The 16,335-nt window shown below is 37.3% G+C and overlaps 1 protein-coding gene across 1 annotated transcript; it reads left to right on the top strand.

Annotated features, from left to right (window-relative positions):
• Window positions 1-3,796: 3,796 nt before the first annotated feature.
• LOC113091367 (DNA excision repair protein ERCC-6-like) lies at window positions 3,797-15,343 on the top strand. The gene is made up of 4 exons (XM_026256845.1): window positions 3,797-4,198; window positions 4,322-4,363; window positions 8,233-9,946; window positions 11,242-15,343. Exons 1-4 carry the CDS (start codon window positions 4,155-4,157, stop codon window positions 15,241-15,243), a joined length of 5,802 nt encoding a protein of 1,933 aa, XP_026112630.1. The 5' UTR covers window positions 3,797-4,154; the 3' UTR covers window positions 15,244-15,343.
• The last annotated feature ends 992 nt before the right edge of the window (window positions 15,344-16,335 follow it).

The raw sequence follows: 16,335 nt of genomic DNA, 5'->3' as shown, positions 1-16,335 counted from the left end.
TCATTTTAAAGAGTGAACATCTAATAAACCGGCTTGCCTCGCTAAAAACCTAATTTTTCCACATATTTTTTATAAATGTCTTTCTAGCTATAAAATCACCCATTAATTTATTATATATTAAACAACCCGAATAGTTTACCTCTATAGCCATACCATTTATCTTAATCAAAAAGGTATCATCCTTATTTAGTTTAATTTTAGAAGCAAAGAGAGTGGCCGAAGTCTTTCCTGCATGTAGGGATAGTTTATTATCTAAAAACCATGTAGACACACCTGTGGCTGCAAAGTCATCTTTTCTTCTATGACCCCCGATGAAACACTAAAACTGCTGCATCATCTGCATACAGAATAAGTTCCTCTGAACATTAAGATCATTTATATATATATAAGATAAAATAAGGGACCTAAAGGAACTCCCTCGAGGAACTCCACAGCTAATAAATAAAGGACTAGACAATAATATCAACCCTCTGGCATCTATCATCAAGCTATGACTAGGTCTCAACTCTTGAACAATCTTGAATAATTCCACGTTACCCATAAAATGATTTCACTTGCGTTTTGTAAGAATTAGGCCGCTCTGGAAGTTGGTTATATAATTAAATACAAACAGTGAGTCTTAGGTGCTTTTCATTGGGCATAGGCCAACAGGTACTTTCCACTAGACAGTACCAGTGAATCTGGGTGAACCAGAGAACTTTGGGTAGCTTCCATGACAGCTATAGCACAAACAAGTTTGAAATATGTCCCATCAGGACACCTTTGCCCAATGAGAGGGTGGAATAAAGGTTATATAAAAAAATAAAAAAAACATTACCCAGCAGGATTCCACAATTAGAAAACTTTACAAATTTACTAGTGTACCTTAATAGACCAGTAAATTATTTTGTAGAAATAGGCTAATTAATTTTTTTATTATTATTTTGAAAATTATTTAAATGTTGCATAATTGTCAAATAAGAAAATAGACAAATAGAGATAACAAATTTACTTTAAAATTAAATGAATTGCTAATTACAATACTCTTGATATTGAAAAAACAAAGCCTGTACAAACAATAAAAAAAAATATTAATTTAAAATCATTTTAAAAAACAGTCAAAAAACATTATATGGATTAGATCTTTTATGTAATTTTAAGTGTTAGGCTGTTTCCTTGATCTTAATTCTATGATGTCATTATGTTGCGGTCTTGCCATCAGCCAATCACTGCATTGCTGCTCTTGGTTTTGAGTAGCGATATATCTGTCCTTTAATGTCAGCACAGAGTAATCTCAGACAACTTAATCCAGTTATTTTAATCAAATCAGATAACTTCTATGAAGAACCAAATGATCACGATTTATCTCCAGTTATCACGATTAAAAGATCTTAGCATCTGTCAAATCATCTCAGATGTACAGTATTAAGTAAAGCTACATTGCTTCACTTGCCTAATCATAACATTTGAATGACTTGGAAGGAAACACGGTAGTGAACTAGGAAATCTGGTCCACAGGATTTAATCTGAATAGAAGAATCTTGATCATATTGATTGTTCAAGGCCCATTTATTTACATTACCTTGATGGATTGAAAATATCTCAAATATTCTGAATCCAGCTGCACCCATCGGCGCTGGTAAATCTTCCCACTGAAAATACAAACACAAATATTATAATACACTTACAAATAATGAAATTATAAACGAAACCACAGGATGCCAGAAAAGTCTTAGAAGGCATATTTGTCACAATTGTTTCTTACCCTTTTGGAGAGGTTTTCTCTAGCCAGCCAACTTTAACAATCTGACGGAAATCCTCTGAGAAATCCGGAAAGTCTGTACATTGGATATCAATACTGTCCTCACTAACATAAACAAATTAATATTATTAGAAACAACAGAATATTCTTTTCCACTGAATTGGCTTATGCAGGCACAAACTCTGAAATAATTATCCACATTTTTTTCATGCACACCGTTCTCTCAAAATTACTGTCTCTTTTTTATCCTCTTCAACTTTCATGTTGTAAAAACACTTCTGCATGTCTCGCAATAGATCCTCCTGCTGGAAAACATTTAACCATTACATACAACTGTTGATGAAAATGATCAATAAATACACCATTGTTCAAAGGTTTGGGGTCAGTAGAGAAATCCATATTTTTAATCAGCAAGAATGCATTAAACTGTTTGAAAGTGACTCAATAAAACACATTTAGAATGTTAAAAAATATTTCTTTTTCAAAAAAAAAAATGTTTTAACCTGTTAACCCCGCACCTGGACGCCGTTGCACTGAACGCTCATTGTAATAAAAATAAAAATAATAAAATAAACATAACTGATAATAAAATTTTATATTTCTTGAGCACCAAATAAGCATTTTAGTAATCAGCCAACACAATATTGGAGTTTTGCCATTGCAGAAATAAATACATTTTTAAATACATAAACATAGTTAACAGTCGTATTAATACATTATTAATATATTTAAAAATTTTGATGTTTTTACTCTTTTTGTAATCAAATATAAGCAGCCCTGATGAGCATGAGATACATTTTTCCTTACTGACTCCAAACTTTTTGAACAGTAGTATATTTTCAGCAAAACCTCAGTGGCAGAACAGAATATTTATCAAAGAACTACACATGAACTAAAAATGAAGTACTGTACATTTCAGTTTAAAGGCAAAGAAGCCAGTGTAAATGTTACATTTTCACAAACATATAGTTTTTTTTTTCAATAATAAACATTACTTTAACTTTATTAGTATATTGGATACATTTCATAAGTTTACAAAAAAAAAACTATATTTAAGCATCTCAATAATATATATAGACATATTCCAATATATATGTTACATGATGTCCTGATGTCCACATGATGTCCTCTACAGACATATCAACCGTACAGTAACACATGATTTTAGATACTTATGGTACTTGGTTGCTTGTTTGACCCTATTATCTGATGACTGACAAGCACCCTTCTGTGTAACTGACTGAAGTTTGGGAACTTAACAAACTTACAGTTTACAAACTGCTGCTGTCACTAAAAAAAAGGGAAATTCCCAAACACCCCATGGCAACAGCAGGCACAGAGATGGGGCAGTACAGCTATAGAAAGATTGCTCTCACATCTCTTCCTTTTGATAGATTAATTCCCAATCAAAGTTACCTCAAATGTAAGGTAGATATATCAGTTAAATAGTTTTAAGAGCTATTGATTAAATTTCTTACATGCACTTGCACACACAAAGGGTATCCTTTCTCAAAACAATGTATCTTATTGAAAATTCAAGGGTTATGTCCAATAATCATCCTCATTACCTTGACCACTGTTAGTGCTATCGGTTAAGACTGTGCTACCATTTAAGATGTTATTAACAGAGAAAAGAAGATCATGAAGTTACCTGAGTGCATCCAAATCGGTGCTACCCAAGCCCTGCTGTGTTACAAGGCATATATTAAAAACACGCACGCACACGCACACATACATAAGGAAGTTTATGACTAAACCAAACGATTCCTGCAATTTCTTAGATAACTAAATAACAAACAAAAAAAATTCCAAGCGTCATGTGCTAGAAAACCAGTAATCTCAACATTTGCTGGGCAATCCTTTACTTTTAGAAACTGGAGGACGCAAGCTTATAAATTTAGATCTACAAAGTCAGAAGCCAGTTCCAAAATCTCGACAGTTTTGATCAGCTTGATTAATCTGATCAAGGTATGAACGCATCTGTAGCACCTGCAGTTTAACACCATATAGCAGGGGTTGTTACAGGAATTTTGTAGAGTTTAATACGGCGTTATGAACAAGTTAGATATTTACTACAGTCCTAACAGTTTACAGTGACGAACATGTTTTTTTCAAGTATGAAAAGATTTCCATTTGTATCGGCTGATGTAGTTTTTCGAGTGTTTTTGTGCGTTGTCATGTTATCCAGATGTGGTTAATAACTCCAAGACATGCAGAAGTTCCCCTAACCACATAACATAGAGCGCATGCGCAGTAGCGCAGCAAGCGATTGGGTGAGGACGGCGCGCGAACAACAAAACGTTTGTTAAAATCCCCTTTTTTTTTTTTACCGCATTCAGGTTGGAGACTAGAGGCTGTAGACTGATAGATACATATGCCGTTAAATGAAAGTTCCTAAAAAATAAACGCAAATATGCCGATCAATAAAGTTGAAGAAATCACGGACAAGTTAGAGAGGTATGTAACCAAATAATCGCATTTGTGCTGCTGACAGTTTTTATTAATAACCCTTTGAACTTTGATTCCGACATAAAACTCTCATTGCGTGTAGAGAACAAGTGTGTTTTTTTTCTATTGCAGCTGTCTGTCTATAGACACAAAGAAGATGGACAAATACACAAGGTAAAAAAAAAATGCAGATTATTCTCAGGTTACAGTGTAACCCGCCGGGATATGTATTTTACTGTCTACATTAACTTAATGGCATGCATGGTACTTTTAAATACCTCGCTCACAATAACAACATTTGTTTTTAACGTAGCCGTAAATATTTAATACTTTTTCAGAATGCTTTTGTACATTTTCATCTTTTAGTGGGAATTAGCCCTGGATCGATCCTGAATTTTCAATACTTTGACGTTATTGAGGTATATTGATGTTGTATCGATCCTCAAATTAAAATATATATCATAAAGTGCATTTTAACCATTAATTTTATTGAGTGGGAAAATAGACTATATTAGCGAATAACTTATAGGATAGAAGTAGGATAGAACTTTCTCCTGCTCATCGGAACATACGCAAAAGCGAAAGACGTAACAAAACAGACAGCTGCTGACGCTTAGCTCTCAGTGTGTGTTCAAACAGGGCTTCAGAAGCATCAGTAGATCTTGTTGTCTGCGACCAGCATTTTGGAAATCAGCTTAGTCCAGATCAATGCGTATCAAATGACAGAGAAGCAATAAGGAGTTATTTCACAATAAACTATATATAATATATATATATATATATATATATATATATATATATATATATATATATATATATATATATAGGCCTATATATATATATATATATATATATATATATATATATATATATATATATATATATTGAGAAGCAAATCAGCATATTAGAATGATTTCTGAAGGATCATGTGACGCATGAAGATTGGAGATGATGCTGAAAATTCAGCTTTGATAACAGATGCATTTTAAATGACATTTTTCAAATATATTAAAATAGAAAATAGTTATTTTGAGTTTTTATATTTGACAAAATGTATGTTTTGTTATGTTTTTTTGTTTTTTCAAAAAAGTGCTGCCTTCATTAGCATGGTTAGACACTTCTTTCAAAAGCATAAAATATTAATTTGCTGAGTCTGACCCCAAGCTTTTGAACAGTAGGCTATAGTGTACGTTATATTTATTTTAATTTGGCTTTACAAGTTAATTTTTTTTAAATGGTAGTTAAAAGTTAATTTGTGTTATTTTCTGTAATTGCTGTTAATAAATCTATCCTTAAACAAAAGTGCTAAAGTGCTTCACCTTTAGGGCTACAATAGCCTGCCAGCTTTTACAAAAATTGACCATGCTTTTACTACTGTACTAAGGATGCACCAGTTGACCGGCCATAAATCGGAACCGGACGGTTTTTGGTCTTTTTTTTTCGCCCTAATTTTCCGGAAGTGCGCCCGCATGCACAGACTTCGTTGTAATCTTTCGCTATGTCATTTGTGTGAAGTATTTTGAAATCTGTGCGCAGGACACCGGCAGCCGTTCAGCACTGGGAGCGCAGAGCTACATGTCTGAGGCACAGATAGCAGGAAGCGATCAGCCGTTGGTGTACTGGCGCAAAAATAAGAACCTTTCCTGCTCACTGAAGCTGCGCGAGCGTCCTGTACCTGTCCGTGCCCTGTGAAGGGATGTTCAGCTCAGATTCTCGCGTGTTGGATGAGAAACGAAACGTTTATTATTTTTTTTATTTTTATTTTTTTTTGGTAAATTAGAACTGGCATATACGTTTGAAAAGCCAGACGTAAACGTCAGTTCTGCATAGGATTATTTTTATTTTACCTTAAAATTACATTTAACGATTTACTTAATTTGATTTAAAAATCAACTGCTATAGCACAATGAAAAAAAAGTGGTTTATTCATCCAATAAAAAAAGTAGGGTAATGATAGTTATACATTTTTCATTGGCTCATTTAAAAAAATATATGTGAATCATTACCCTAATTTTTTTTTATTGGATAATTGAAACACTTTGCATCTTTGTTTTATTCGCACCAACATTGTTTGATTTTAACATTTTGGAATAATGTATTTATATAGCATACTTATTTAATTTTACTGGTAAAGACCTTTTTTTTTTTAACCAAATTTAAAACTAAAAAATACTGAATTCTGATTAGTGTGACGATTGTGTTGAGTGGATTGTAGAACTATGGAGTTATTGCCTTTAATTTCACATCAGTTAATCTTTTAACACAAGGCTATGTAGTTTCAACCCAATTCAAATACAAAAGCTAAATGCTGTTGTCTGTACCATCTATGTTTTGTATTAAATGTAATCTGCTTATTGTGCAGATACTGCCGTTAATTTCAGATGGTTAAGGTTATTGTTTTCAATAGCCAAAAGCCAGTTTTGCCTATAAGCATCTTGTTTATGCACATTTTCCTTCTTTCTTGTTTGTTGCTTAAAAAGAAAAAAAAATCGGCATCGGAATCGGACAGTTTGCTTGTAAAAAAATCAGTATCGGGATCTGCCATGAAAAATCATGATCGTGCATCCCTAACAGTAACCACAGTTTACCACAGTATTTATAGTAAACCTGCAGTAACCACAAATTTACCACTAAAGGGATATTATTTTAACCATTATTTTTGTAGCAAAAACCATGCTAATAATAATTTAATTTAGTACTTATGTAACACCGTGGTTATTTTTCAAGATGTAACCTCAAAAGTACATATTGTAGCCTACCTCAATATCTACCCTTAAGCATGCATTTTTTTTTTTACATTTTACGTCTGACAGTGTAAACAAAAAAAAGGCTATGAAATGTATATATATATATATATATATATATATATATATATATATATATATATATATATATATATATATATATATGAAATGTATATATATATTTATATATATACTTTTAAGAATTTAAAAGATCAATTTAGTTTAGATGTATGGAGGTGTTGGTATCGATGATACTGGGATTGAAAATTAAATAAGGGGTATATCACCTACGTTTTATTCTTTTTATTTTTTAGTCTAGTGAAAATATCTCATAAAATGTTTGCTCAAAGTTTTGGCTACAGAAAATAATTATATATTTCATGCTTAATTGTTATAATAAAAAGATACACTTCAAAGACAATAGCAGGATATGTTGTTACCAGGGGTGTACATAAGTTTTTCGGTCTGGTTCTCATATGAGCAGCTGGAGATTTGGTTTGGTACTCACACTGCAGATAGCGTGACTTATTAACTGTAACTATAAAAATAAAATAATTATTAATAGACGTAATAGTAATAAAATAAATTGAGTATAAAAAAATATAGTTATTTTATAGTGCACTTAAAAATACAATGCTGATCTTATCTTTTTTTTCCTATTTTTTATGAATTTTCATCATTTTCAAACCTAAAATCAGCAAGCTTTATTTCGGCATGTATGTACATTGCCTAGATTTAAGCTTTCGGTTTGAGTGGAAATACAATATTACAGTTTGTTGATCTAAAACAATGATTGTGCATTAACAGCTGTCAACCATGTGGGTATGAAAATGAGCGCTTTGAACATATTTACACAGCACATCTTTTATTTTGGTCACACCTCTCTTAAATGCATCCTGGTTGTTACATTATTTGGGGTAGGCTACAACAATAGCATTTATTGTAAAAAATTTTTAGCAAAGTGATTATGAATCTGCTAAAATGCATGAGCTAATACAAAAATATTGTTTAGCCAATAAATATTGTATTTAATGAAATGTGTAAATTCAAATTAAAACACATCTGACTACTTGCCCTGACCTGATGTAAAAAACAACAACAACAAAAACACACAAACATTTTTTTCTACTACATCTGGTTGTTGGGGAAAAAAGATTAATGTCTGTTTACACATGTATAGTTCATCTACTTTGAGTTTGACCAAAAACAAAAGTGTTTTAAATGTGGATTAACTGATATTAGTATGTGGGTGTAATTTTTGTTGTTGTTCCTGTGTAACCGTTTTGATTATTTTTGCAGGTATCAACAGGAAGGAAAGGAGGCTGTCAAGCGTGATGATCTGCCTCACGCCCTTAAGCTGTTTCAACTGGCTTACCAGCTGCAGCCGAGTGACAAGCTGAAGAAATGGATTCAGGCCATACAGGATCGCATTCAGAGAGATGTGGAGGAAGATGAGGAAGAGGATGAATTTGTGGATGTGAATGATAGTGGATTGAAGCTTTATAAAGTGCTTTACAATCAATTGTATGACCATCAGAAAGAGGGTGTGGCATTCCTGTACAGTCTCCACCGCGACGGAAGGAAAGGAGGAATCCTGGCTGACGACATGGGCCTTGGCAAGACCATTCAGGTCATTTCATTTTTGTCAGGAATGTATGATGCAGAGTTGGCCAATCATACCCTGTTAGTCATGCCTACCTCACTCATACAGAACTGGGTACGTGAGTTCAAGAAGTGGTCTCCTGGCATTAGGGTGAAAGTGTTTCACGGTACCAACAAAGCTGAGCGGAACAGGAACCTGGAGCAAATCCAGCGCAGAGGAGGAGTCATCATTACCACCTACCAGATGCTCATCAACAACTATGAGCAGCTTGCATCATATGATCAATGTAAGTTCGAATGGGGCTATGTCATCCTGGACGAGGCCCATAAAATCAAAACCCCATCCACTAAAACTGCTAAAAGCGTTCGTGCCATCCCCGCACAACACCGTGTGCTACTTACGGGCACTCCAGTTCAGAATAACCTACAAGAGATGTGGGCTCTGTATGAATTTGCTTGCCAGGGGTCGCTTCTGGGAACCTACAAAACATTCAAAACAGAGTATGAGAATCCCATCACACGTGCAAGGGAGAAAGACGCCACTCCAGAAGAGAAAGCTCTTGGACTGAAGATTTCCCAGAACTTGATTGACATCATCAAACCTTATTTTCTCAGGCGGACCAAAGCAGATGTTCAGCACAAAAAGGATAAACGTGAAGAAGGCTATGAAGACGAGGTAGATCAAGAGAACCAATGTCCAAATGCTGGCAAAGGCATTGAAATGCCATCGTTAACACGAAAGAACGATCTCATCGTGTGGACGTACCTCAACTCGATTCAGGAGGACATTTATAAACAGTTCACCTCACTGGACCATATTAAGGAGTTGCGGACGACTAACAGATCGCCACTGTCTGAGCTTGTGGAGTTAAAAAAGATCTGTGACCATCCCAGGCTCCTGTCTAATCGAGCTGTGACTCAACTAGGCCTGGAGCAAAGTTCTGCCTCTATCCATCCATCCGACCTCTCAGATGAGACTTTGGTTGCAGAGTCAGGGAAGCTGCAGTTTCTCGTATCTCTAATGGAATGTCTCCGTGAAGAGGGCCATCGGACCCTGATCTTCTCCCAGTCAAGGAAGATGTTAGATATCATAGCGCATGTCCTGCTTAAAAGAAACTTTCAGATTCTGCGCTTGGATGGCACAGTGACGAAACTGGCAGAAAGGGAGAAGCGTATCAAGTTGTTCCAGACAAAGAAACGCTACACAATCTTTCTTCTCACCACTCAGGTTGGTGGAGTCGGCGTCACGTTAACCGCAGCAAACCGTGTCGTGATCTTTGACCCCAGCTGGAACCCTGCAACAGATGCTCAGGCTGTGGACCGTGCCTACCGAATTGGCCAATCCAAAAATGTCATCATCTATAGACTCATCACCTGTGGCACTGTGGAGGAGAAAATCTACCGCAGACAGGTAAAAATAAAAAAACTTTGAACCACATTGAAACGGATGTACAAAAACTACAAACTAATCAGGGCTTGAATTTCGGCACGGGATCGCACATTATTCTACTTATTCCCACAGTTTCTGCACTTGTTATGGGGGTAATTCCCAAAAATATTTCAGCATGAAAGTCTCTCAGGACAAATGGCGGAATGTATCATTTGCACTTTGTTTTTGAGTCTTACAATTCAAAACATTTAAGTGCTCAATACAGTACTTGCACACTCTCCGTATGACCCTTTTCTGTGAGCTCACACCCAAAGCATACACACACAGACACACATCAAATGCCCATCTTAATGAGTATTTATGTAAACAGTCGATTTATACTAAACTAAAGTCGTTAAATAGGCTATTAAGTTAATGTAAAGAGAAACAAAACGTATGGGTAACAGATCCATGCATGAGGTCTTAAAGAAACAGCAAGCTAAATAAGCCTGCTGTCACTAAAATGTATTCATACATTGAAGACTAAATTATGTTATTTTAAAGTTAAATAAATTATTCAGTTTATGGTGTATTTCTGTACCGGAGTATTATACATATGCAAACATAAAGCATAGTTAATTTTAGTTGTATCTAGTTATTTTGTTTTTGCCATTGCTTGTCATTTATCTATTCTTATTTTATTACTCTTTTTTTTTACTTTTCTTTTTTCTAGTTAAAATAAATTCAGTTCAGAGTTTGAAATCAAAGTTCTTTTTAAGTATCTTCCTTACAAAACAAATATGAATCAAACACTATAAATTGTGAAACACAAATACACTGGGTGACAAAATATTTAGGTTGGATGATTGTAGTTTAAAAAATATGTCTAAAAAATAACCTAACTCCCTCGTCATATTAAAAAATTCCCCCCATAAGAGCCACCTAAAGGGGGAATTACCCACCATTTGCCAAAATGAAATTCAGGCCATGCTAATAACAAGCAATGCTTTATGTTTCCAAATGAATGTTTTTGCCAGTATATGGCAAAATATTAACTATTAAAACTGTTAATTAACATTTTGTATTTAGTCAGTTGTGATTCTGTCAGTCCATTTTACATTCACACTTTTGCTTTTTAGAACACAATTACTTTGGATATAATAATGCATTTTAAAATTTCATTTATATTTATTATTTCTGTTATTAAAACAAAATCAAGACAGACATATTGTTTCTGTAATAGTACTGTTGATCTGACTGTTGAATTATATTAATTAATAATTTGTAGTTGTTTTTGTTATAGTTGTAATTATTTTTATTTCATCCTATATCTGCAGGTGTTTAAAGAGTCTCTCATCCGGCAGTCAACCGGCGATAAGAAGAACCCTTTCCGTTACTTTAGTAAGCAGGAGCTGCATGAACTGTTTAATCTCGAAGACACACGCTCGTCCACCACTCAGCAGCAGCTTCAGGCAATGCACGCACACCACCGCCGCTCTGACACAAGCCTGGACCAGCACATCGCTCGCCTTCACACCATGGAGATGTGTGGCATCTCTGATCATGACCTCATGTTCACTAAAGAGGTGGCAGCTAATGAAGATGACCCAGAGGATGAAGAGTCACATAAGTACATACAAACACGTGTCCAGAAAGCACAAGAGCTCATGCAGGTGGAATCAGAACTGCATTGCCAGTTCAAGGACAACGTGGCCCAGAACATCGAACCTGCTCAAACAGGGCAACTGAAATCTGCTAGAAGAGACTTCCCAGCCCCTCCATGTATCAAAAACAAGCTGGTGACAGTGGATGTGACATATGACTTCTTTGATGAGCCAGAAATAGAGGAAGATGAGCAGAACTTTCCAACAGTTGAGGATGCAAAGATGGAAAATGTAAGTGAAGAAGAACAAATTGTAGATAAAGAAGACCAAGTGAAAACTGAGTCGCCTTGGTCTGGTGGAGAAAGAAACGTGCAAGTTAGTCCTGCTGCTGACAAGCTAGCTGATACTGTCATCACGCTGGATGACAGTTTAGATGAGGAGGATGTGTTGTATGATAATGGAGCATCAGAGAAACGAAAATCTGTTCACGACATGCCAAGTACTTCTTGCCATTTTCCAAAGTTGGAAGAGCTTTCGATAGCATCTGATGCTGTTGATAACCAAGAGGTCCAGGTGGACAAGCCCAATTCAATGATGCTTTCGTCACCTCAATCTCCACATGATGCCACAGCGGGAGAGTCTTTTAAAGCAGATGTGGAAATGCTTCAGGGAAACTTGCAGCTAGAGGACAGTGCAAATATGTTCTCTGTTGAAGAAGAGGAAGGTTGTGATGTGGATGAATCACTAGCAGAGGAAAGTCCTGAGTTTCAGCTTCAGATGGATGTCAGTGGAGAAAGGCTGGAAGAAGCAAGCATCCATGAAAGCAGCAGACATTATGGTAAACCAAACAATGGTGAAATCAGTAAATGCAACGACAGTGAGATCTTGAATCCTAGCATTTGTGAAGTCAGCAAGCATGAATCTCTTCTGACAATCCGTTCTGCTCCGGATACACCTTCGGAAGACTCATTTGTGCATTCAGTTCGGAATAGGAAAAGGCAGATAATTTCTGATACTGATGAAGAAGAGGAGGATTCAGAAAAGCCATGTATAACAGGCAGCCCATTGGCTGATGGTCTCAACAGGCTGGGTTGTTTAACACCAAAATCCACTTTGACTGACAGTAGCCGACTTTGGCGAAGCCTGAACACTTCTGTGGCATCAAGAAGGTCCTTCATAGTGTCCATGCTGGAGAATGACTCTGATGAGGAGTCAGAAGAGCCCAGTGAAAATAAAACCAAATCCTATGAGACCTCTGAAGCCAGTGAATCTCATGCAGATGACTCCGTGGTGGAAGAGGAGGAGCCCAGTGTAGGTAAAAACAAATCCTTTGAGACCTCTGAAGCCAGTGAAACTCATGCAGATGACTCCATGGTGGAAGATGAGGAGCAGAGTGGAGGCAAAACCAAATCCTATGAGACCTCTGAAGCCAGTGAAACTCATGCAGATGACTCAGTGGTGGAAGATGATGAGCAGAGTGGAGGCAAAACCAAATCCTATGAGACCTCTGAAGCCAGTGAAACTCATGCAGATGACTCCGTGGTGGAAGATGAGGAGCAGAGTGGAGGCAAAACCAAATCCTATGAGGCCTCTGAAGCCAGTGAAACTCATGCAGATGACTCAGTGGTGGAAGATGATGAGCAGAGTGGAGGCAAAACCAAATCCTATGAGGCCTCTGAAGCCAGTGAATCTCATGCAGATGACTCCGTGGTGGAAGATGAGGAGCCCAGTGGAGGCAAAACCAAATCCTATAAGGCCTCTGAAGCCAGTGAAACTCATGCAGATGACTCCATGGTGGAAGATGAGGAGCCCAGTGTAGGCAAAACCAAATCCTATGAGGCCTCTGAAGCCAGTGAAACTCATGCAGATGACTCCGTGGTGGAAGATGAGGAGCCCAGTGGAGGCAAAACCAAATCCTATAAGGCCTCTGAAGCCAGTGAAACTCATGCAGATGACTCCATGGTGGAAGATGAGGAGCCCAGTGTAGGCAAAACCAAATCCTATGAGGCCTCTGAAGCCAGTGAAACTCATGCAGATGACTCCATGGTGGAAGATGAGGAGCCCAGTGGAGGCAAAACCAAATCCTATAAGGCCTCTGAAGCCAGTGAAACTCATGCAGATGACTCCAAGGTGGAAGATGAGGAGCCCAGTGGAGGCAAAACCAAATCCTATAAGGCCTCTGAAGCCAGTGAAACTCATGCAGATGACTCCGTGGTGGAAGAGGAGGAGCCCAGTTTAGGCAAAAACAAATCCTTTGAGGCCTCTGAAGCCAGTGAATCTCATGCAAATGACTCCGTGGTGGAAGATGAGGAGCCAAGTGGAGGCAAAACCAAATACTATGAGACCTCTGAAGCCAGTGAAACTCATGCAGATGACTCCGTGATGGAGGAGGAGGAGGACAGTGGAGGCAAAACCAAATCCTATGAAGCCTCTGAAGCCAGTGAAACTCATGCAGATGACTCCGTGATGGAGGAGGAAGAGGACAGTGGAGGCAAAACCAAATCCTATGAAGCCTCTGAAGCCAGTGAAACTCATGCAGATGACTCCGTGATGGAGGAGGAGGAGGACAGTGGAGGCAAAACCAAATCCTATGAAGCCTCTGAAGCCAGTGAAACTCATGCAGATGACTCCGTGATGGAGGAGGAGGAGGAGAGTGGAGGCAAAACCAAATCCTTTGAGGCCTCTGAAGCCAGTGAAACTCATGCAGATGACTCCGTGATGGAGGAGGAAGAGGACAGTGGAGGCAAAACCAAATCCTATGAAGCCTCTGAAGCCAGTGAAACTCATGCAGATGACTCCGTGATGGAGGAGGAGGAGGACAGTGGAGGCAAAACCAAATCCTATGAAGCCTCTGAAGCCAGTGAAACTCATGCAGATGACTCCGTGATGGAGGAGGAGGAGGAGAGTGGAGGCAAAACCAAATCCTTTGAGGCCTCTGAAGCCAGTGAAACTCATGCAGATGACTCCGTGATGGAGGAGGAGGAGCACAGTGTAGGCAAAAACAAATCCTATGAGGCCTCTGAAGCCAGTGAAACTCATGCAGATGACTCTGTGGTGGAAGAGGAGGAGCACAGTGTAGGCAAAAACAAATCCTATGAGGCCTCTGAAGCCAGTGAAACTCATGCAGATGACTCCATGGTGGAAGATGAGGAGCAGAGTGGAGGCAAATCCAAATACTATGAGACCACTGAAGCCAGTGAAACTCATGCAGATGAATCAGCAATGGGTGAAGAGGAACCCAATGGAGATAAAACCAAATCCATTCAAATATCTGAAGCCAGGGAATCACAAACTGATGAGTTGGTGGTGGAAGAAGAGGAACCCAGTCAAGAGACTTTAAACTCAGAGGAGTCCGAAGTTCATGAAGAGCTTGAAGAGATAGAAGAAAGTGTAGATTCAGGAAGATACCAGGAGGAAGAAGAATGGCACAGCGCCCTGTTTGAATCCACTGCTGAATTTGAACAAGACTCCAATGAAATGATAGACCAGTGTGCCCCTAAAACATTCCCTCCGGTAACACACATTCTTCCTGTTAGTTCCACAAGCAGTGATGTGACTACTTCTAAACCCTCTGAGAACACGTATGAGATGCTGGTCCTCTCTGGGAAACAGTGTTTGGCAGAAGGGAGGAAGCAAGAGGCTCTGGATTTCTTTTTAAAGGCCATAGACATTAATATTGGTGATGCTGAGATCCAGCTATTGATTATCCATTTGTACAGGCAACTTAGACAATAGGGAAATTAAAACATGCAGCTATTAAAAGATTCCTCTGAATGTTATTTTTTACTTAGATTTGTATGTTTCTTTGGTTTCAAATGATCGTATTCTTATACAGTATGTAGAATAATAAAAAATTAAAAAAACATTTTCAGAGGTTTCATAGCTTGTTTCCTGGATTATATTTCTTTGTTCCAGATTTTAGCTGTTCAAATTTTCCCCGTGAACTTTATTTTCTGTGGTAACTGGCCCTGTGTCACAGATGTAGTATATGTATGTAGTATATAATACTTTATTTTATTGAAGGCTAGAACTAAATTCAAAGACAATTCCATCAAGCAAAGGATACATGAGCTGGTAAAGACAATGTATTGGTTTATTCCGAGGCATGTAATTATGGCTTGATGCTCATGCCACCATGCACATCATCTACAGTAATCACAACTTTAAGTCACTCCTGTATTGTGTTTAGAGACTGAAGCTGAGACACATGGAGAAGTTCAGAAGTTCCCTGCAGGTTAATTAAACAGTTTTTCAAGTAAGCTTTTTTGTGCATTCATACTAAATAGAACAATACAACAACAAAGCAATCCACTCTTATAGCCCCACTCCAAACATAAGTACACCTGCAACACCCATAGACTATTGAAGTGTTCAGGTAAGTAAAATCACACCGATGGATTTTTGGTTTGGACCACAACACTTCATCAATGTTAAGGAATAAAGTCAGGACTTCTTATTACCGGTAAACTAGGGCTTTAAATGGGCTTACTGCCCTTGATTCTTTATAATATTCATTCTGTATAAATTGATGATCATTAACATGATGTGTTAATGTCCTGCGTTATAAGCATTTAATAGAAAAATAGGGGTTCAGTACAGTGATGCAATGCAGGAGATGTTCGTTGCACTTAAAATACACAATTACTCAACAAAACGGATCATAATATTTTTATATATGATAGAGAGAATTGACTGGCAAGAACGCCTTTTTATCATGTATTTCTAACTATAAAGAGCCACACTATAGTTCATAATCTTCCTAAAATATAAGTAACAAATCAGTGTTCTGTCTCTATCTAGTGATGACAATGTCATTGGAAAATGTTG

Source organism: Carassius auratus, unplaced genomic scaffold (genome assembly GCF_003368295.1).
Source record: "Carassius auratus strain Wakin unplaced genomic scaffold, ASM336829v1 scaf_tig00214183_4049273_7079891, whole genome shotgun sequence".
NCBI lineage: Eukaryota > Metazoa > Chordata > Actinopteri > Cypriniformes > Cyprinidae > Carassius > Carassius auratus.
The sequence above is the reverse complement of the archived record's forward strand: the minus strand, read 5'-3'. Positions and strand labels throughout refer to the sequence as shown.